The 23,145-nt window shown below is 44.2% G+C and overlaps 1 protein-coding gene across 1 annotated transcript in view; it reads right to left on the minus strand.

The window, feature by feature from the left end:
* Positions 1-6,207: 6,207 nt before the first annotated feature.
* LOC130274603 (ly6/PLAUR domain-containing protein 2-like) overlaps positions 6,208-23,145 on the minus strand; it is a gene marked incomplete at its 5' end in the record, with an annotated part of 44,425 nt that continues 27,487 nt past the window's right edge. The window contains 2 exons of the mRNA XM_056523038.1: positions 6,208-6,465; positions 11,572-11,691. Of these exons, the coding sequence (XP_056379013.1) occupies positions 6,218-6,465; positions 11,572-11,691 (368 nt within the window). The remainder of the gene's footprint in view (positions 6,466-11,571; positions 11,692-23,145) is intronic.

Below are 23,145 nucleotides of genomic sequence, written 5' to 3' on the forward strand. Positions count from 1 at the left end.
TCTATCACCCAAAGTGCAAGAAAAATTGCAAACGTGTCACACTTAAAAAAGTGCACAAAGGATGCCCCCCAACAAACCTACTCTTCACCTCCGGGCCAAAATATGTAGATAGTACTGCCCGGTAGATATACTGTCCGGATCTATAAAAATTTCCCTGATCCTAGCCAGAAGGTCGGGATACCAAGGGTGAGTGCCAAAGGTGAAGAGTAATGGTGCAGAGCGTTCACTCAGTGAGTTATAACACCCAGTGAGTTTCGGGACCTCAGGGTCACCACTCCCCGAGGCACAGAAGTACCTCAGCTCTACACCCCTCTACCTCATGGCGAGACCCGGAGGAAACAGGTCACATCAGGGCAGCCATTGAGTTGGTTACGTGGCACCAGCCCCAGAACACCTGCTCCTCCATGTATTCATCCATTCCCAGCAGTGGACTGCCTGATAAGATACCACAGTTGATCTTAGCCAAAAGGCCGAGAAGCGACCTGGACTAAGTTTCTGCCTTACCTCCTAATGGCTTCCACCCAAGTAAGCCAGTAACTGATAGCATGCCCTCAGCCTCCATGAATGATACCTTGCTGTCCTTTCTCGTGGTGGAGAACTTAGGCCACTTCTTGGAATTGTCGCTGTGGAGCAAAGTGCCCACTATCATTAATACAGTGGTCCCTCAAGTTACAATATTAATTGGTTCCAGGACGACCATTGTATGTTGAAACCATTGTATGTTGAGACCAGAACTCTATGGAAACCTGGTAATTGGTTCTGAAGCCCCAAAATGTCATCCAAAAAATAGGAAAAAGTGAGGATTACAGAAATGTAAGTAAATAACTAATGGAGATAAAGCAAGTCCTTACATATAAAAGTAATAACGATCTGCTGGGAGCTGTAAATCACTGTCTATGTCAGTGTTTCCAAACCAGGGTGTCTCCAGCTGTTGCAAAACTACAACTACCAGCATGCCCGGACAGCCAACCCTGGTTGGGAAACAATGGTTTATGTAGAGGACAGGAGCTTCTTCAGGGTCCTATACAGTACACACAGTGTCCCAAATGAAGCCGCCCTTACTTGGTGTCCAAAGGAGCAGCTAACCCTGGCACAGGTAAGGAGTAGTACAGAATATGTAATACCTCCCTGTACTGTAGGGGGCGCTACCAGACACCAGTCAGTGCATGCACTTCAGTAATACAGGTGATTTACCAGTAAAATGCCCATTCTGATTGGTCAGTTCCTCCAGTTGTGACAGGTATCACAGATCTGGACTGTCCGTAGCATTGTATGTTGAGTCTGGTTTCAAGTTACAATAGGCCAGAAAATGCCATTGTATGTTGAAACTATTGTATGTTGTGGCCACTGTAAGTTGAGGGATCAGTGTACATGGGGAAGCTCCTATAAACAGGGACAGTACATGTCCTTTACGGACAGCTGGGTCAATGTTTGGCGCAGCTAGGGTCGCCACCTTTCTTGCCAAACAATCTTGGCCGTGCTCATTTGCATTATTAATTATTCTTGCGTGACATCACAGGATACACATATACAGGGGAAATTTTGTCCTATTCTGACACCTATAACTTTTTTATTTCTCCTTATACGGGCCTGTATTATGGCTCATTATTTGCGCCCCATCTGTAGTTTTTAACAGGACCATTTTTTGTTTTGACCTGGCTTTTTTGATCACTTTTTATAAATTAAATTCAAGAGTTGCAGTTAGTTACTAACTACAACTCCCAGCATGCCCTGATACAGCCTATGGGTCAGCAGCTGCCCCAAACGAAAACTACAACTCCCAGCATGTTGGACTATATAGTAGTATTTAGTATAGGTCAGTGTTTCCCAACCAGGGTGCCTCCAGCTGTTGCAAAACTACAACTCCCAGCATGTTGGACTATATAGTAGTATTTAGTATAGGTCAGTGTTTCCCAACCAGGGTGCCTCCAGCTGTTAGTTTTTAAAAACCTAAACAACTGGTGCCTATATGTTACTGTCACATTAGTATCATTCAGATTTGGTCTTCTGGAGCTTGAAAGGGGATGGATATAGTCCTAGGAGACCTCAGGGTATCATATACCACCTTTTAGGGCACCGGGAACATTTTTACATCGGCCTCCGAATCAGGTTCAAATTGAACGACTGTTATGATAAAATTTGACCTGAAACACATTTTGAGAAATTGACTTGTAGCAGGGACTATGTCTGAGCTGTAATGGAGATAAAACCTATACATTATATACAGTGAGGTACACCCTGCCCCTGTATACTTTATACCTCTTGGGTTGCAGCAGTGGGGGATATAATTTAAGCTGAATTTACTGCTCACTCATAAAAATGTTCTTAGTGACTAAAGGAACATGTAACCTCCTGTAGAATATTATAGGTACAAGAGAGGACTCCGCCTAAATCACATTGTGCTGTAATAACTGTATTATGTCTTGTTCACGTGTAACAAGTGCTGTATACATATAATCTGTCCTTACTGTAAGGACCTCTGTGTGTAGTGACGTCCTGCACAGCTTCAGTGTAATATGAAGGATAGGACAGAGGTTTGTACCTGTGATCAGACAGGAAATGAATACAACGTACAATGTATCTGTGATCAGACAGGAGATGAATACAATGTACAATGTATCTGTGATCAGACAGGAGATGAATACAATGTATCTGTGACCAGACAGGAGATGAATACAATGTACAATGTATCTGTGATCAGACAGGAAATGAATACAATGTACAATGTATCTGTGATCAGACAGGAGATGAATACAATGTATCTGTGATCAGACAGGAAATGAATACAATGTACAATGTATCTGTGATCCCTGACATGTGAACCTGAGCAGCCTGATAGAAACAAAGCAGGCTGATAATGTTATGTGGGTCCTCTTATAGGGACCCTAGTGGCTGGTACTGTTATGTGGGTCCTCTTATAGGGACCCTAGTGGTTGGTACTGTTATGTGGGTCCTCTTATAGGGACCCTAGGGGTTGGTACTGTTATGTGGGTCCTCTTATAGGGACACTGGCAGCTGGTAGTGTAATGTGGGTCCTCTTATAGGGACACTATCGGCTGGTACTGTAATGTGGGTCCTCTTATAGGGACCCTTGTGGTCGGTACTGTTATGTGGGTCCTCTTATAAGGAACCTAGTGGTTGGTAGTGTTATGTGGGTCCTCTTATAGGGACCCAATTGGTTGGTACTGTTATGTGGGTCCTCTTATAGGGAACCTAGTGGTTAGTACTGTTATGTGGGTCCTCTTATAGGGACACTATCGGCTGGTACAGTAATTTGGGTCCTCTTATAGGGACCCTTGTGGTTGGTACTGTTATGTGGGTCTTCTTATAAGGAACCTAGTGGTTGGCACTGTTATGTGGGTCCTCTTATAGGAATAGTAGCAGTTAGTACTGTTATGTGGGTCCTCTTATAGGGACACTGGTGGTGGTTAGAAATGTTATCTGGGTCCTCTTATCGGGGCACTGGTGGTTAGTACTGTTATGTGGGTCCTCTTATAGGGACACTGGTGGTTAGTACTGTTATGTGGGTCCTCTTATAGGGACACTGGTGGTGGTTAGAAATGTTATCTGGGTCCTCTTATCGGGGCACTGGTGGTTAGTACTGTTATGTGGGTCCTCTTATAGGGACACTGGTGGTTAGTACTGTTATGTGGGTCCTCTTATAGGGACACTGGTGGTTAGTACTGTTATGTGGGTCACAGGTAAAGTACGAGCTGATCAGCTACCACCGGACCATCCTCCCAAAACCAACGCACGGCAGGTGTATGGCAGCACCGAATGCAGAAACACGGAAGAAATGCCGTCGACCATAGTGGGTCGTTATATAGACGACTGCATTTACATTTGGAGATCAGATGAACAACATTTATCATCATTTATCTCCTATTTAAATTCTAATGCAGACTATGTATCTTTTACTGTTACTCTGTTCAATAGGGAGGTGCCTTTTTTGGATCTCACCCTAATAGGTGATCCTACACAATCTAAAATTATTTCTAAGACATTTCATAAGGATACCTATGTTAATTCTACCCTACATGCATCGTCGTGTCACCCGTTCCATGTCATTAAAAATGTACCTATAGGAGAGGCCATACGTGCCCGTAGAAATTGTACCCGTACTGAGGACTTTGACAGGGAAATGAGTGACATGACGACCAGATTGAAGAATAGAGGTTATCCTGAGTGGACTTTAAAACGGGCCTCCAACATAGTATCCCTTAAAAATAGATCTCAACTCATTCAACCTAGAGAATCCAACCTAGAACGTAAAAATCAGCTGTCCTCCCATCCTCACCGCAAACCGGTTATGTTTTGTACTCAATATAGTAATGATTTTCGTGACGTTTGCGGGATCGTACATAAGTTTATGCCTATTATTCTTTCTGATCCTGCACTCGCCACGTCCATGACAGGGGGCTATAGATGCATATCTCGGCGTGCCCCCACTTTGGGACAATTATTGTCCCCTAGTCTTTTTTTGAGTACTCCTAAAGCTACCGCTACCGTCATCCTGGTTCCTACGGATGCGGACACTCCGTCTGCACCTGTTGTACCAGGATGAGAGTTGGTGACACGTTCACTTCTTACGCCACTGGGTCTGAATACAAGATTAAGCAGTACATTAACTGTAATACGACCTTTGTCATTTATTTAATTTCTTGTAGGACATGTAAAACCCAGTATGTGGGATGTACATCAACACCCCTCAAAGTGAGAATCAGGAAGCATTTATCAGATGTTGCACATTTTAATTCACGTCACATCTCCACTGTTTCCTCACATTGTGACCTAAAACATGCGGGCGGAACCTCCACTCTGCATGTCCAGGGCATTGAGCGTGTCACTGCTCCCTTACGGGGAGGTGATCACAGAAAAAAACTCCTGTCACGGGAGGTTTTCTGGATCATGACTTTAGATTCCCGTTGGCCTAAAGGTCTGAACAAGAGACAAGATATCCTTTTACATTATTAATATGTCTCCTGTTTTTTCCTTGCGCTATACGGTTCTATGTCCATTCCAATATACTAACTATTTCTCGTCAGGCTGTTCTGTTCTTGTTCATCCCCCATAACATTATTTTATATTTATTATTATTTTTGCTCATATTTACATGTTTTTCAGTATGGATAACCTATATATTTAACATATTTCTTAATTGTATTCATACTAAATACTTTATAATGTTACATGGGGGAACTATTACATCTTTGTGCTTGTGATCATGATGAAAAAGGTTTTTATTTACACTTGGTAAATCTTCTTCCCACTTGTATTTATGCAAGGGTTAAGGTCTTGTGGGATTGGGAACTCCTCCCTTCCCCACATCACTTCCCCTATATAAGTTGGGCATTTTTTTTATCTTACTCTGTATGACTAAGGGCGTTCTGTTACACGCCTGAAACGCGTAACCCTGTATTTACCGTTCCTGTTTTTATCCATTTAATAAATCTGGGATCCGCTATACCTCGCTGGCATTTCTTCCTTGTTATGTGGGTCCTCTTATAGGGACACTATCAGCTGGTACTGTATGTGAGTCCTCTATTAGGGACAATAGCAGTTAGTACTGTTATATGGGTCCTCTTATAGTGATACAAGCGGTTGGCACTGTTATGAAGGTAGCGGTTAGTACTGTTATGTGGGTCCTCTTATAGGGACATTACCGGCTGGTACTGTTATGTGGGTCCTCTTATAGGGACATTACCGGCTGGTACTGTTATGTGGGTCCTCTTATAGGGACATTACCGGCTGATACTGTTATATGGGTCCTCTTATAGGGACATTACCGGCTAGTACTGTTATGTGGGTCCTCTTATAGGGACATTACCGGCTGGTACTGTTACGTGGGTCCTCTTATAGGGACACCTAGGGCTGGTATTGTTATTTGGTGCCACTTATGGGAATGCTGGCAGTTACTGTTATGTTGGTCTTCTAGGGACACCCTGTCATTGCCATTAAGAACTGAGTGAATAATTGATTGAACATTGCAAAATTACAACAAATTCAAAATCTTAATTTAAAAACCGTAATAGTCACTTTTTATCTCCACTTATATTTATCCTCATTATTCATAGAGCGATAATAAATCATCTTCATTCACAGGTCACATTGATTCCGGGGCCACAGACCGGCAGGTGCGCACATCACAATGTCTTCCTCTCATATATAGTAATGACTCCAGCTGGGGTCGCACTGTGCATCGTCCATAGAGTTCCCCTCATGACCACATTACAATAAATAGTATTGAGGTTCCCAGTAGGACCGCTCCCGTTGTGGCCGTGTTGTGTGCGGCTCCGTCGGTCATGGATGTTGTAGTTGTAGCGTTGAGTCCTCGGTTGTTGCAGAGGTCGGTGTTGCAGCAGGATATGATCTGAGAATTTCCGAGTTCGTCCATATCGTTGTTTATACAGGTCACAGCTCTGGCGCAGCCGCGGATCACAACCTCATTCCCTTGGAAGGGGTAACCTGAAATATAAGAGATACACGGGGACACTTATCATCGGTGATTTGGTAAGCGAGTTCTCTAGGCTTTTTTTTTGTTTCTTGCTTTTGGTTTTGCTTATGTAAGACACATTTATTATACTATCACAGGGGGTTGATAAATTTGGCGCACATAAGCAAAAACCAATAAATGACTTCAGAACACCAATTTGCAGCTTTGAAAAAAAAATGTGCAATATATATATGTGTGTGTTTATTACATTTTTTTACCACTTTTTTTCCCATAAATGTACTAACTCATTTTTTTTTTTACTTCTCATTTCAGATCCGTGTATCCTGTGGATTAATTTCGATTCGGAGGAGTACGGTGATCAGGGTTTTTTTTTTTTGTGTTAATGTTAAAATGGTTAACGAGGGCTTGTGGGGCAGTGTTTTTTTGGAAAAAAATGTTTTTAAACGTGTTGTGTTTTTTTTTCATTTGCTTTACAGGCTTAGTAGTGGAAGTCGTCTAATAGGTGGAGTTCATTACTAAGCCGGGCTTAACGTTAGCCTCAAAAGCATTTAGTGCTAACCCCCAATTATTACCCTGGTGCCCACCGCCACAGGGGTACTGGGAAGAACCGGTACCAACAGGCCCGATGCATCAAAAATGGTGCTCCTGGGCCTAGGCGGTAACAGGCTGGCATTATTTAGGATAGGTAGAGTCAGTAACAATGCTCCTTGCCCACCCTGGTAACGTCAGGCTGTTGCTGTTTGGTTGGTATTTGGCTGAAAATTAGGGGGAACCCTATGCTTTTTTTTTTGCATAAATAATTATTTAAAAAAAAAAAACGCATAGGGTTAACCCTAATTTTTAGCCAAATACCAACCAAACAGTAAAAGCCTGACATTACCAGGGTGGGCAAGGAGCATTGTGACTGACCCTACCTATCCTAAATAACACCAGCCTGTTACCATTTTTGACGCTCTGGGCCTGTTGGTGTCGGCTCTTCCCTGCACCCCTGTGGCGGTGGGTACCGGTGTAATAATTGGGGATTAATGCTATTTTTGTGGCTATGCTTAGCCCCAGCTTAGTAATGGACTTTGTCTATAAGACCGCTTCTACTACTAAGCCTGTCAAGTAAATAAAAAATAAAAAAACACAACACGTTTAAAAAACTTTTATTCCAAAAAACACAAGCGCTCATTAACCATTTTATTAGCATTAAACAGAAAGAAAAAAAATGCTGATCATCGACGCAGTCCACCAAATCCGAAGTGTCAACAGGATACACGGATCTGATATGAGAAAAAAAACAAACAAGAAAAATAGGTTAATACATTTATTGTCACGCTCCCGTGCATCTCCCGTGCTGCACGCCCACAACTCCCAGCATGCTCTTACAGTAAGGACATGCTAGGAGTTATAGTCATGTGGTGCGGGAGATGTGCGGGCGAGTGACAAGCTTGTCACCCCCCCCCCCGCTGCATGACTACAACTCCCAGCATGCTCTTACTGTAAGAGCATGCTGGGAGTTGTAGTTATGTAGCGGGTGGTAGATGTGTGGCGCGAGCGGGTGGGAGACAAGGGGGGGTATGTAAAGCAGTGTCCCCGTCCCCACATTCAGTTAGATAGAGTAGGGGGATAGAATCAGATGGGGCCCGGGTTCATATTTCTCGCTGAGGTTGTGATTTCGGCTCCAGTGGGAAATATAACAATCTGCTCTCCAAGGCCGTTTTGTAGCAGGTCCGGGCTGGTTTACATTTACGCTGTTTTGGGGGGGTTGTGACTTTTTGTTCAACTTTCACTTGATAAATCCCGGACCGCTAAAAAAAGTGGAGAATAAAACTCACTTTCATACGCTCTCTTGTAGCTTTTTGCTTACAGCCAAAAATTTGCTTAGGTGTTAATGCGACTTTTATGCACAAAAGAAGAGCTCAAAATCCTTGGATAACCCCCCCCCCCCCCCCAATGTGTTATGTTCTCTTCTCATCTGCAGTTTTGTATATGAGCAGTGAAGGGTCTGTATATAGAGCAAAACTAAGATTTAAGGTTTTCACACATAAATAACCCCAAGAACGATCATGTGTTTTGGTTCTGCAATCTCCACAATTTCGTAATTCCCTTAGTCGCCTTCTCTGCACCCGTTTTGTTCACCCATGTTCTCCTTATACATAAACGCCTAAAACTGTGCATAATATTCCATGTGTGGTCTGCAAAACTGTATCAGTGCATCACCCCAGTAGTAAGGAGATTACATGAGGAGGAGGTTTGTTACAGTGTGTCACCCCAGTAGTAAGGAGATTACATGAGGAGGAGGTTTGTTACAGTGTGTCACCCCAGTAGTAAGGAGATTACATGAGGAGGAGGTTTGTTACAGTGTGTCACCCCAGTAGTAAGGAGATTACATGAGGAGGAGGTTTGTTACAGTGTATCACCCCAGTAGTAAGGAGATTACATGAGGAGGAGGTTTGTTACAGTGTGTCACCCCAGTAGTAAGGAGATTACATGAGGAGGAGGTTTGTTACAGTGTGTCACCCCAGTAGTAAGGAGCGGCGCGAGCAGGAGGAGCGGCGGCCGGAAAGTGCAGCTGAGAAGGCTGCAGTGAAGATCGCAATAAGTGATCTTCACTGTGGCCTTCTAAAAGCTGCAAAACTACAACTCCCAGCATGCCCAGACAGCCAAAGGCTGTCTGGGCATGCTGGGAGTTGTAGTTTTGCAACATCTGGAGGTTCACAGTTTGGAGACCACTGTGTAGTGGTCTCCAAACTGTAGCCCTCCAGATGTTGCAAAACTACAACTCCCAGCATGCCCAGACAGTCAGGGATGCTGGGCGTGTAGTTCTGCAATATCTGGCCCTTCAGATGTTGCAGAACTACAACTCCCAGCATGCCTGGACAGTCTGGGCATGCTTGGAGTTGTAGTTTTGCAACATCTGGAGGGCTACAGTTTGGAGGCCACTGTTCTTCCCCAGTTGTTGCATAACTACAACTCCTAGCATGCCCAGACTGTCCAGGCATGCTGGGAGTTGTAGTTCTGCAACATCTGAAGGGCCAGATAATGCAGAACTACACGCCCAGCATCCCTGACTGTACGGGCATGCTGGGAATTGTAGTTTTGCAACAGCTGTAGGCACACTGGTTGGGAAACACTGAGCTAGAGTCTGTTTCCTAACTCAGTGGTTCCAACCCGTGTGCCTCCAGCTGTTGCAAAACTACAACTCCCAGAGTGCACTGACAGACCGTACATGCTGGGAGTTGTAGTCTTGCAACAGCTGGAGGCACATGGGTTGGAATCACTGAGCTAGAGTCTGTTTTCTAACTCAGTGGTTCCCCACCAGTGTGCCTACAGCTGTTGTAAAACTACAACTCCCAGCATGTACGGTCTGTCAGTGCATTCTGGGAGTTGTCATTTTGCCACAGCTGAAGGTTTGGGGCGCCCCCCCCCCCCCATGTGAATGTACAGGGTACATTCACACGGGCGGGTTTACAGTGGGTTTCAATCAAGGAAACTTACTGTGAACCCCCGCCTGTGTGAATGTACCCTAACAACACTACACTACACTAACAAATAGTACAAAGTAAAACACTACACATACACCCCCTTACACGTCGCCCCCCCCCCCCCAATAAAAATGAAAAACGCCTCAGACGGTAGTGTTTCCTAAACGGCGCCTCCAGCTGTGGCAAAACCACAACTCCCAGTGTTGCCGGACAGCCATAGACTGTCCTGGCAGGCTGGGAGTCTTGCAGCAGCTGGAGGCACCCTGTGGGAGACACTGCTGTAGGGTTTTGGTGGAGACAAGCCCCATCCTTGTAACCGGGTCCACCCCTACTGCAAATTCCTTATTCAGGCCTCAAATGCGCATGGCGCTCTCTCACTTCAGAGCCCTGTCGTATTTCAAGGCAACAGTTTAGGGCCACATATGGGGTATGTCCGTACTCGGGAGAAATTGCGTTACAAATTTTGGGGGGAATTTTCTCCCATTACCCTTCGTAGAAATGGTAAATTTGGGGAAAAAAACTGCACTTTAGTGAAATTTGTTTTTTTTCATTTACACATCCGAATTTAACGAAAAGTCGTCAAACACCTGTGGGGTGTTAAGGCTCACCGGACCCCTTGTTATGTGCCTTGAGGGGTGTAGTTTCCAAAATAGTATGCCATGTGTTTTTTTTTTTTTTTTGCTGTTCTGGCACCAGAGGGGCTTCCTAAATGTGACATGCCCCCAAAAACCATTTCAGCAAAATTCACTCTCCAAAATCCCATTGTCGCTCCTTCCCTTCTGAGCCCCCTACTGCGCCCGCCGAACACTTGACATACACATATGAGGTATTTCCATACTCAAGAGAAATTGGGTTACAAATTTTGGGGGGCTTTTTCTCCTTTTACCCCTTTTAAAATTTCAAAAACTGGGTCTACAAGAACATGCGAGTGTAAAAAATTAAGATTTAGAATTTTCTCCTTCACTTTGCTGCTATTCCTGTGAAACACCTAAAGGGTTAACAAACTTACTGAATGTCATTTTGAATACTTTGGGGGGTGCAGTTTTTATAATGGGGTCATTTATGGGGTATTTCTAATATGAAGGCCCTTCAAATCCACTTCAAAACTGAACTGGCCCCTAAAAAATTCCGATTTTGAAACAATTTTGTGAAAAATTGGAAAATTGCTTCTGAACTTTTAAGCCCTCTGATGTTTTCCAAAAGTAAAAACATGTCAACGTTATGATGCAAACATAAAGTAGACATATTGTATTTGTGAATCAAAATATTATTTATTTAGAATGTTTATTTTCCTTACAAGCAGAGAGCTTCAAAGTTAGAAAAATGCAAAATTTTCAATTTTTTCATCAAATTTTTGAATTTTTCACCAAGAAATGATGCAAGTATCGACAAAAATTTACCACTAACATAAAGTAGAATATGTCACGAAAAAACAATCTCGGAATCAGAATGAAAAGTAAAAGCATCAGAGTTATTAATGCTTAAAGTGACAGTGGTCAGATTTGCAAAAAATGCTCCCGTCCTTAGGGTTATAATGGGCTCCATCCCCAAGGAGTTAATCTATGATACATCAAAAGTTTTTTTAGCAGATTCTGGCTTAGGGACTTGATGACAGATGTCTTGGTAGCTCATGGAGGGAGCACTCACCTACGTCCGGGCTCAGTACGGTCGTCTTGCACACGTTATTGGCTCCTGTGCAGTTCCTCTGGTCCGTACACTCCGCGCTAAACGTTTCCTCCGGGCAGTAGTAACAAAGTATTGATCCACCTTTAAAGAGACAAAATAAAATAAGATAAATAAATACAAATAAATATTACTTAACAGATCCTTAGTAACACCCTGTCTTATATTCCAGTCATATCCAGAACTGCAATATTTCTTGACAGATATCATGTCTTACACTCCAATCACATCCAGAGCTGCATTTACAATTCTTCAACTTCAACTTTCAGGTGTAGTATAATTTAGAGTTGCTGAGTCTTAGCTGCTAATTTCAGCAGGGGGGGGGGGGGGGGGGCAGTATTCTGCTCTGATACAGGAAAATAAAAAAATTCTACAATTACAATGTGTAAATAAAAACATAGAAACAAATTTATGAAATAAATCAATATATACAAAATCAATCGATCGATCAACATATATATGAAATAAATGAATATATACAAAATAAATCAATAAATCAATATATATATATTCTATAAAAATACATAAATATAAAATAAAATAAATAAAATAGAACAGTAAAAAAAAAAAAACTAGATAAATAAATAACTTATCAAAAAAGAAAACATGAACCTCCATCACCGGCCCAAACATTCGAGGACCTAGAACTGTAAATCATCTATATCAAAAATTCAAACTATTCAAAATAAAAAATAAAAAAATATTGGAAACACACTATTTTTGTAATTTCCACAACAAACAAGAAAAAGAGAAAACATTTTTTTTTTCCTAAAAGATAACGCAGCTCATCTCACCAGGCTGGGGAAAGAGGGTCAGGGCGACCAAGACGATCCCAAGAACCTTCATGTTGGCTTCTTACTGTTGAGGGACAGAAGATCTTATGATGATCCAGATCCTCGGCTTCTCTAGAAGCTTCTCTTTGGACGTCTCGTCTTGGAGGATCTGGTGATGGAGATGTCGGCTCCTTTATATATATATATATATATATATATATATATATATATACATAATGTATAGTAGTCAATCATTTCCTTCACACGTCATCGCTATAGACTTAATGAAGTCATTTAGGCTCTCGAGGGCCTGTTTTAAAATTGTATGTATTTAAAGGTGAGCAGCCGAGTGCTCAGCACGCCCTATAGACGCTCCCGACTTACATTATGGACTCAGGTATTTCAGGTTGTTATATATCATCCTGCAGGGAGAATCTCTGGAGTCTGGGAACTGTTAGATTATTCCAAATTTTTTTTTTTTTCTCTCTATTATTTATTTATTTTTGCTGTTTATTTCTTGCCTATTTTCTATATTATTGAGTAAAGGGCAGTCGTCAAAAATGTAACTTTATGGAACCTTTGTATACGAAATCTTAGTTTTTATTTGTGTACAGTCATCTTTTTATTAGATACATTGTTGAAGTGTTCTGCAGCTTCATAACAGTTGCGGTGCAATTTCTCAAATAACTTTTATGTGACTGCATTTTTTTTGGGTTCTTTATATACTTTTATATATATATATATATATATATATATATATATATATATATATATGGGAATATGCAAATCAGCTCATTACATCACCTTTTCAGGCGATGTTCCCTGGTATCAGCTTAGCTTCAGTTACGGAATATAAAAAACTAATCGGGATTAATGTCAAGCCAGAACTCTCTCTCCCAGAAGGAAAGAGCACCCATCTGCAGATGGGTGCTCTTTCCTTCTGGAGAGAGAGTTCTGGTTTGGCATTAATCCCGATTAGCTTTTTATATTCCGTAACTGGAGCTAAGCTGATACCAGGGATGATGTAATGAGCTGATTTGCATATTCCCCTACCCAGAATGCCTGCGGAGTGCTTAGTGGCCCTTGAAAGCTCCGTCACACCAGGAGTGGTGAACTCTCCCTGAGTTAAATACTCATCCCGTTTAGTTTATATAATATATATATATATATATATATATATATATATATATATATATATACATATACATATATATACATATACATATATACAGTGGTCCCTCAACGTACGATGGTAATCCGTTCCAAATGGACCATGGTTTGTTGAAACCATCGTATGTTGAGGGATCCGTGCAATGTAAAGTATAGGACAGTGGTCTACAACCTGCAGACCTCCAGATGTTGCAAAACTACAACACCCAGCATGCCCGGACAGCCGTTGGCTGTCCGGGCATGCTGGGAATTGTAGTTTTGCAACATCTGGAGGTCCGCAGGTTGAAGACGACTGGTATAGGAAGTTATACTCACGTGTCCCCGCCGCTCCGAACCGTCACCGCTGCCCTGGATGTCGCCTTCCATCACTGTCGCCGCGTCCCCGGGTGTCCCCAATGCTCCGGCAAGGCCTCTGCTTCCCCGACATCCTCGCTCTCCGTAGCCGCCATCATGTTGCTATGCACGCCGCTCCTATTGGATGACGGGACGGCGTGCACAGAGACGTGATGACGACGATGGAGAGCGCCGAAGATGCAGGGGATCCCGAAGAGGACGCGCCGGAGCCCCGAGGACAGGTAAGTGATCGTCAGCGGACCACACGGGGCACCGTAAACGGCTATCCGGCGGCGGCTGAAGCAGTCTGTGCTGCCGGATAGCCGTTTATGCGATGGCCCCGACATACAAAAGCATCGTATGTTGATGCTGCCTCTGAGAGTGATCGTATGTTGAAATGATCGTATGTTGGAGTCATCGTAGGTCGGGGGGGTCACTGTACAAGGTAGAGATGTAAACTACACAGCAGTGTCCACGCTGATCCTTGTAAGCCCCAACAGCAGATGTAGGGAGTCAACGACAGTGGCTTACGGTGGTGGCGGTAGTTGTAGTAGTAGTCGTGACGTGGTGCTTTGATAACTATTCCCCTTGAGTTTGGGCCCCTTCTCCATTCTGTTGACTCAGAAGGACGTATGGACAGTAGTCAGTCCATCTAAGCTCTGACCATTGCTGAAACTAAGGTAGAGGAGCAATGGCACAAAATCCACCTAAATCCACCTATGACCACCAGCCCAGTGCTTGCAGGATGCTCCCAGTTGCTGTAGAGGGTGCCTAATGGCTTGCAAGTTTGACTCCCCTTGGAAGCCATAAGAACCCCCTCAATGCCTTAATCTAGTTAGTGGGGTAAGAGGGTAATGTTTCTCCTGGAGTAGAGCATCTTAAAGACATGTGGAGACTTAATGGGGTACTCCACCCCTAGACATCTTAAGCCCTATCCTAAGGATAGGGGATAAGATGTATGACTGCTGGGGTCCGGCCAGACCCCCGCGGTCAGACATCTTATCCCCTATCCTTAGGATAGGGCATAAGATGTCTAGGGGTGGAGTACCCCTTTAAAGGCAATTTATGCTCCACTGGGAATTCTAAAAAGAAAGGATCTGTCACGCCCCCTTTTCCAGGTAGCTTTTCCTTTAAAGTCAGTGTTTTAGTCCAACTCGGAGTCTTAGAACATGACTGGGAATGTATGGCAAGCCATTTCCTGTTTCCTTCTGGTGAGATTTTTGGTTTGGCATACACTCCAAGTTATGTTCTAAGACTCTTGGTTGGATTAAAACACTGACTTTAAGGGAAAGCTTCTTTGCGTATCCTTTCAACCTAGTTAGAGATGTACCAGAACTGTCATTCCATTACTCCATCTCTCTCAGCAGTTGTACTACTACTCTCATCCTTCTTACAGCCGTCCTCATCATAACTGTTGACAAACCACTGCTGTCACGTTGGGATAGAGTTCTGCCCTAAACTTGCCCACACCCTCTGTGCCCTGCCTACTTGCGTACCCGTCCTGAGCAACGGGTCCAACAACCACGAAGACGGTCCCTACCTAACTACCTGCAGGGACTGACAGTCAAAATAATAAATTACAATACAGTAGGTGTCGGGAAACAGCTGGAGGCACACAAAACTAACAGAAATAAAACTAAACACACACACACACACACTGAAATCATAGTCAGACAGGCCGGTTTAGCAACAGATGAGGTACCAAAAAACAGATGCAGAAGAAAGGTCAAAAAGCAGAGCCGAGATCAATATCCAAAAATTCAGAGAACAACGATGCTGGTTACTGGAAACTAGTTCTTTCACTGGCAACTAAATATAGAGTGAGCTGGACTAAAAAGCTCACCCTACAGGTGCAGGCTCAGCACGATTAGCTGCTACAGCCCAGAATGGCTAGGGCATAGCCAAGCAACCAGGCCAAGCCAAACCGCAGGAATGGTTAACCCTTCAAGTTCCTTCAAGTTCTGTCTTTTCCCTCATATTTACACTGAAGCTCTCCTTGATTAGCTCTGCAGGACGTCACTACAAACAGCAAGGACAGATTGATACATGTGAACAGGATGTAATACAGTTATTACAGCACAATGTGATTTAGGCGGAGTCCTCTCTTGTACCTGTAATATTCTACAGCAGGTTACATGTTCCTTTAGTCACTTAGGGAATTTTTATAAGCAATAAATTTAGCTGAAAGCATCTCAACCCCGCTGCAACCCAAGAGGTACGAGTCTGAATCAAGTGAAGGGTGATGTTTACCACATTCTGTATAATAAACAGTGTATACTAATGTAGCAGAGCTGTATGGGTCATGGTCCCTTTTGATGCCCTGTTTTATAGTCCTAAGGCAAATAAAATAGTTTTTATAGTGATATCATGATGAATTGTGCCAAATGACCAGCTTAGCTCTGCTACATCTGCATCTATGGAGAGGCCAGACCTGGTATCAGTTTAGTTCAGCTTGATAAGAAAGATATATAAAATTATATAAAAAAAACATATATATATATATATATGTATATATATATATATATATATATATATATATATATATATATATATATATACAGTGATCCCCCGACCTACGATGGCCCCGACATACGATCATTTCAGCATACGATCACTCTCAGAGGCAGCATCACACGTTGAAGGCAGCATCAACCTACAATGCTTTTGTATGTCGGGGCCATCGCATAAACGGCTATCCCTCAGCGCAGACTGCTTCAGCTGCCCCCGGATAGCCGTTTACGGTGCCCCGTGTGGTCCGCTGACGATCACTTACCTGTCCTCGGGGCTCCGGCGCGTCCTCTTCGGGATCCCCTGCATCGTCGGCGCTCTCCATCGTCGTCATCACATCGCTGCGCACGCCGTCCCGTCATCCAATAGGAGCGGCGTGCGTATCGACGTGATGGCGGCGACAGACAGTGAGGATCCCGGGGAAGCAGAGGCCTTGCCGGAGTGTCGGGGACACCACGGGGACGCGGCGACAGCGATGGACAGCGACATCCAGGGCAGCGGTGACGAGCGGTGACGGTCCGGAGCGGCGGGGACAGGTGAGTATAACCTCCAATACCAGTGGTCTTCAACCTGCAGACCTCCAGATGTTGCAAAACTACAACTCCCAGCATGCCCGGACAGCCGTTGGCTGTCCGGGCATGCTGGGTGTTGTAGTTTTGCAACATCTGGAGGTCCGCAGATTGGAGACCACTGTCCTATACTTTATATTGCACGGATCCCTCAACATACGATGGTTTCAACAAACGATGGTCCATTTGGACCGGATTACCATCGTATGTTGAGTGACCACTGTACTGATACGGACCTGCAGTATTCTCCTGTACATCCATATCTGCCTCCAGACCTCTGCCCTTCACGTCTCTTAGTATTCCCTGCTTGTTCATTGTCTGCGAAGAGTTTCCTGAGACGTGATTATTCATTAGATATTTTACAGTCATTTCATGGCGGAAGGTCATGTAATCCTACTTGTGACTCCTCGTAATTTCTTTGGGGCAGATTTTACAGCGATTGGATCTATATAAACAATGAAATGATGCCCGAAGCTGAACGTATTCTCATGTCATCAATGCCATGTGCACTGTCATTAAAACTATTTTTTGCTATTACACTCCATATGGTAAATAAATAAAAAAAATCTTTCTAATGCAATTTGCTTTAAAAAAAAATTTCATTTGTGTTTAAAAAAGCTGCCACTAGGTGTCTCCCTACTTGTCCAGAGCACATTTCCCCCCCATCTCTTGCACAGACTTTGGACTCCTGCTGGTCCAAAATCAGGAAATGCAGTCTCGAGTGCTGAGGGGTATGTGTGCAGCCTTAGCCAATCATAGCTCATCTCACACTGAACTGCTCTGGTCTGTGTGTAGCAGAGTGAGGGAGGAACTTCTCCCCTGTATGGCTTCAGATGATGTCACGCCTGCGGGGGAACGCCCCATTCCCAGTCTGTGAATCTGACTGAGACTGAACAGAAAATACAGAACAATATCAAAGTAGAAAACTAAAAAAAATAATAAAAATAAAGGCCGGGGGTGGTTTATCATGATGGGGCAGTGAGCTGGGGGGGATATAAAATATAACAGGATCATGAGAGGTTCTCTTTAAAGGGGTATTCCAGGAAAAAACTTTTTTTTTATATATCAACTGGCTCCAGAAAGTTAAACAGATTTGTAAATGACTTATATTAAAAAATCTTAATCCTTTCAGTACTTATGAGCTTCTGAAGTTAAGGATGTTCTTTTCTGTCTAACTGCTCTCTGATGACGTGTCTCGGGAACCGCCCAGTTTAGAAGCAAATCCCCATTGCAAACCTCTTCTAAACTGGGCGGTTCCCGAGACAGGTGTCATCAGAGAGGATTTAGACAGAAAAGAACAACCTTAACTTCAGAAGTTCATAAGTACTGAAAGGATTAGGATTTTTTAATAGAAGTAATTTACAAATCTTTTTAACTTCCTGGAGCCAGTTGATATATAAAAAAAGTGTTTTTCCTGGAATACCCCTTTAATGTCCCCAACCAAGGATAGCAGCAAGGGTAGAAATGTGCCCGCCAAACCAAACATAATATTAAATTAATATTAAAGAACCAAAATTAAACAGTAACATGTAACATGAATGAACACATACGATGTACCCAACCTGGGCCAACACGTAGTATTTAACCCACGCCTACATGACAGTGCCTTCTTTTATTACAGGGCAGCGAGGTGTCACGTATAGATGAATTACATAAAAACATATGAATACATTTCCCAGAATATCAAGCAGGTGTTTTTATTAGGTCACACGCCTCGGCCACTTCTAGGAAAAAGGTTTTCTAGGCCGTACCTGTAATTTATCAATAGACTTGATGGCAATGACGCAGGTGTCCTCCTGGAACATTATCCTTACTATTAAAGGGGTATACCAGGAAAAAACTTTTTTATATATATATATATATATATATCAACTGGCTTCAGAAAGTTAAACAGATTTGTAAATTACTTCTATTAAAAAATCTTAATCCTTTCAGTACTTATGAGCTTCTGAAGTTGAGTTGTTTTTTTCTGTCTACCTGCTCTCTGATGACTCACGTCCTGGGAGCTGTGCAGTTCCTATGGGGATATTCTCCCATCATGCACAGCTCCCGGGACGTGACATCATCATTGAGCAGTTAGACAGAAAACTTCAGAAGCTAATAACTATAGGAAGGGTTAAGATTTTTTAATAGAAGTAATTTACAAATCTGTTTATCTTTCCGGAGCCAGTTGATATATATATATATATATATATATATATATATATATATATATATATATATATAAAAAGGTTTTGCCTGGAATACCCCTTTAAGGTTGTTCTTTTCTGTCTCTGATGACACCTGTCTCTGGAAACGCCCAGTTTAGAAGAGGTTTTCTATGGGGATTTGCTTCTAAACTAGGCGGTTCCCGAGACAGGTGTCATCAGAGAGGATTTAGACAGAAAAGAACAACCTTAACTTCAGAAGCTCATAAGTACTGAAAGTATTAAGATTTTTTAATAGAAGTAATTTACAAATCTGTTTAACTTTCTGGAGCCAGTTGAAATAAAGTTTTTTTCCTGGAATACCCCTTTAACATTGTGAGATAAAAAGCTCTGCAGTGTCCCTCTTATGGACAGGTGCCCAAAACTGAACAGCATATTCCAGGTGAGGCCGTACCAATGCTTTATAAAGGGGGAGTATTATACACTATAGACTGTACCAATGCTTTATAAAGGGGAGTATTATGTCCCTGTCCCTTGAGTCCAGGCCTATTTTGATACATGACAATATCCTGCCGGCTTTGGAAGCAGCAGCCTGACATTGTGCTATTCTGTAGTCTGTGATCTACAAGTCACCCAGATCCTTCTCTACCAGTGACTCTGCCAGTTTAATCCCCCCTAAGACATACGATGCTGCAGGTTATTAGTATACACAGCCCCCCTCTATATACACAGCCCCCCCTCTATATACACAGCCCCCTCTATATACACAGCCCCCCTCTATATACACAGCCCCCCCTCTATATACACAGCCCCCCTCTATATACACAGCCCCCCTCTATATACACAGCCCCCCTCTATATACACAGCCCCCCTCTATATACACAGCCCCCCTCTATATACACAGCCCCCCTCTATATACACAGCCCCCCTCTATATACACAGCCCCCCTCTATATACACAGCCCCCCCCTCTATATACACAACCCCCCTCTATATACACAGCCCCCCTCTATATACACAGCCCCCCCCTCTATATACACAGCCCCCCTCTATATACACAGCCCCCCTCTATATACACAGCCCCCCCCTCTATATACACAGCCCCCCTCTATATACACAGCCCCCCTCTATATACACAGCTCCCCTCTATATACACAGCCCCCCTCTATATACACAGCCCCCCTCTATATACACAGCCCCCCTCTATATACACAGCCCCCCTCTATATACCCAGCCCCCCTCTATATACACAGCCCCCCCTCTATATACACAGCCCCCCTCTATATACACAGCCCCCCTCTATATACACAGCCCCCTCTCTATATCCACAGCCCCCCTCTATATACACAGCCCCCCTCTATATACACAGCCCCCCTCTATATACACAGCCCCCCTCTATATACACATCCTCTATATACACACCCCCCCTCTATATACACAGCCCCCCTATATACACAGCCCCCCTCTATATACACAGCCCCCCTCTATATACACATCCCCCCTCTATATACACAGCCCCCCCTCTATATACACAGCCCCCCTCTATATACACAGCCCCCCTCTATATACACAGCCCCCCTCTATATACACAGCCCCCCTCTATATACACAGCCCCCTCTATATACACAGCCCCCTTTATATACACAGCCCCCCTCTATATACACAGCCCCCCTCTATATACACAGCCCCCCTCTATATATACACAGCCCCCCCCTCTATATACACAGCCCCCCTCTATGTATACACATCCTCTATATATACAGCCCCCCCTCTATATACACATCCTCTATATATACAGCCCCCCTCTATATACACAGCCCCCCTCTATATACACAGCCCCCCTCTATATACACAGCCCCCTCTTTATACACAGCCCCCTCTATATACACAGCCCCCCTCTATATCCACAGCCCCACTCTATATACAAAGCCCCCCTCTATATACACAGCCCCCCTCTATATACAAAGCCCCCTCTATATACACAGCCCCCTCTATATACACAGCCCCCTCTATATACACAGCCCCCCTCTATATACACAGCCCCCTCTATATACACAGCCCCCCTCTATATACACAGCCCCCCTCTATATACACAGCCCCCTCTATATACACAGCCCCCTCTATATACACAGCCCCCCTCTATATACACAGCCCCCCTCTATATACACAGCCCCCTCTATATACACAGCCCCCTCTATATATACAGCCTCCCTCTATATATACAGCCCCCCTCTATATACACAGCCCCCCCTCTATATACACAGCCCCCTCTATATACACAGCCCCCTCTTTATACACAGCCCCCTCTATATACACAGCCCCCCTCTATATCCACAGCCCCACTCTATATACACAGCCCCCCTCTATATACACAACCCCCCTCTATATATACAGCCCCCCTCTATATACACAGCCCCCTCTATATACACAGCCCCCTCTATATACACAGTCCCCTCTATATACACAGCCCCCCTCTATATACACAGCCCCCTCTATATACACAGCCCCCCTCTATATACACAGCCCCCCTCTATATACACAGCCCCCCTCTATATACACAGTCCCCTCTATATACACAGCCCCCTCTATATCCACAGCCCCCCTCTATATACACAGCCCCCTCTATATACACAGCCCCCTCTATATATACAGCCTCCCTCTATATATACAGCCCCCCTCTATATACACAGCCCCCCTCCATATACACAGCCCCCCTCTATATACACAGCCCCCTCTATATACACAGCCCCCCTCTATATACACAGCCCCCCTCTATATACACAGCCCCCCTCTCTATATACACAGCCCCCCCTCTATATACACAGCCCCCCCTCTCTATATACACAGCCCCCCCTCTATATACACAGCCCCCCTCTATATACACAGCCCCCTCTATATAGACAGCCCCCCTCTATATATACACAGCCCCCCTCTATATACACAGCCCCCCCTCTATATACACAGCCCCCCTCTATATACACAGCCCCCCCTCTATATACACAGCCCCCCACTATATACACAGCCCTCCTCTATATACACAGCCCCCCTCTATATACACAGCCCCCCTCTATATACACAGCCCCCCCTCTATATACACAGCCCCCCACTATATACACAGCCCTCCTCTATATACACAGCCCTCCTCTATATACACAGCCCCCCTCTATATACACAGCCCCCCTCTATATACACAGCCCCCCATCTATATACACAGCCCCCCTCTATATACACAGCCCCCCCTCTATATACACTGCCCCCCTCTATATACACAGCCCCCTCTATATACACAGCCCCCTCTATATACACAGCCCCCCTCTATATACACAGCCCCCCTCTATATCCACAGCCCCCCTCTATATCCACAGCCCCCTCTATATACACAGCCCCCCTCTATATACACAGCCCCCCTCTATATACACAGCCCCCCCTCTATATACACAGCCCCCCCTCTATATACACTGCCCCCCCTCTATATACACTGCCCCCCCTCTATATACACAGCCCCCCTCTATATACACAGCCCCCCTCTATATACACAGCCCCCCCTCTATATACACAGCCCCCCTCTATATACACAGCCCCCCTCTATATCCACAGCCCCCCTCTATATACACAGCCCCCTCTATATACACAGCCCCCCTCTATATACACAGCCCCCCTCTATATACACAGCCCCCCTCTATATACACAGCCCCCCTCTATATCCACAACCATTCCTCTATATACACAGCCCCTCTCTATATACACAGCCCCCCTCTATATACACAGCCCCCCTCTATATACACAGCCCCCCCTCTATATACACAGCCCCCTCTATATACACAGCCCCCCCCCTCTATATACACAACCCCCCTCTATATACACAGCCCCCCTCTATATACACAGCCCCCCCCCTCTATATACACAGCCCCCCTCTATATACACAGCCCCCCTCTATATACACAGCCCCCCCCTCTATATACACAGCCCCCCTCTATATACACAGCCCCCCTCTATATACACAGCCCCCTCTATATACACAGCCCCCCTCTATATACAC

This window comes from Hyla sarda, chromosome 5 (genome assembly GCF_029499605.1).
Source record: "Hyla sarda isolate aHylSar1 chromosome 5, aHylSar1.hap1, whole genome shotgun sequence".
NCBI classification, from domain to species: Eukaryota; Metazoa; Chordata; class Amphibia; order Anura; family Hylidae; genus Hyla; species Hyla sarda.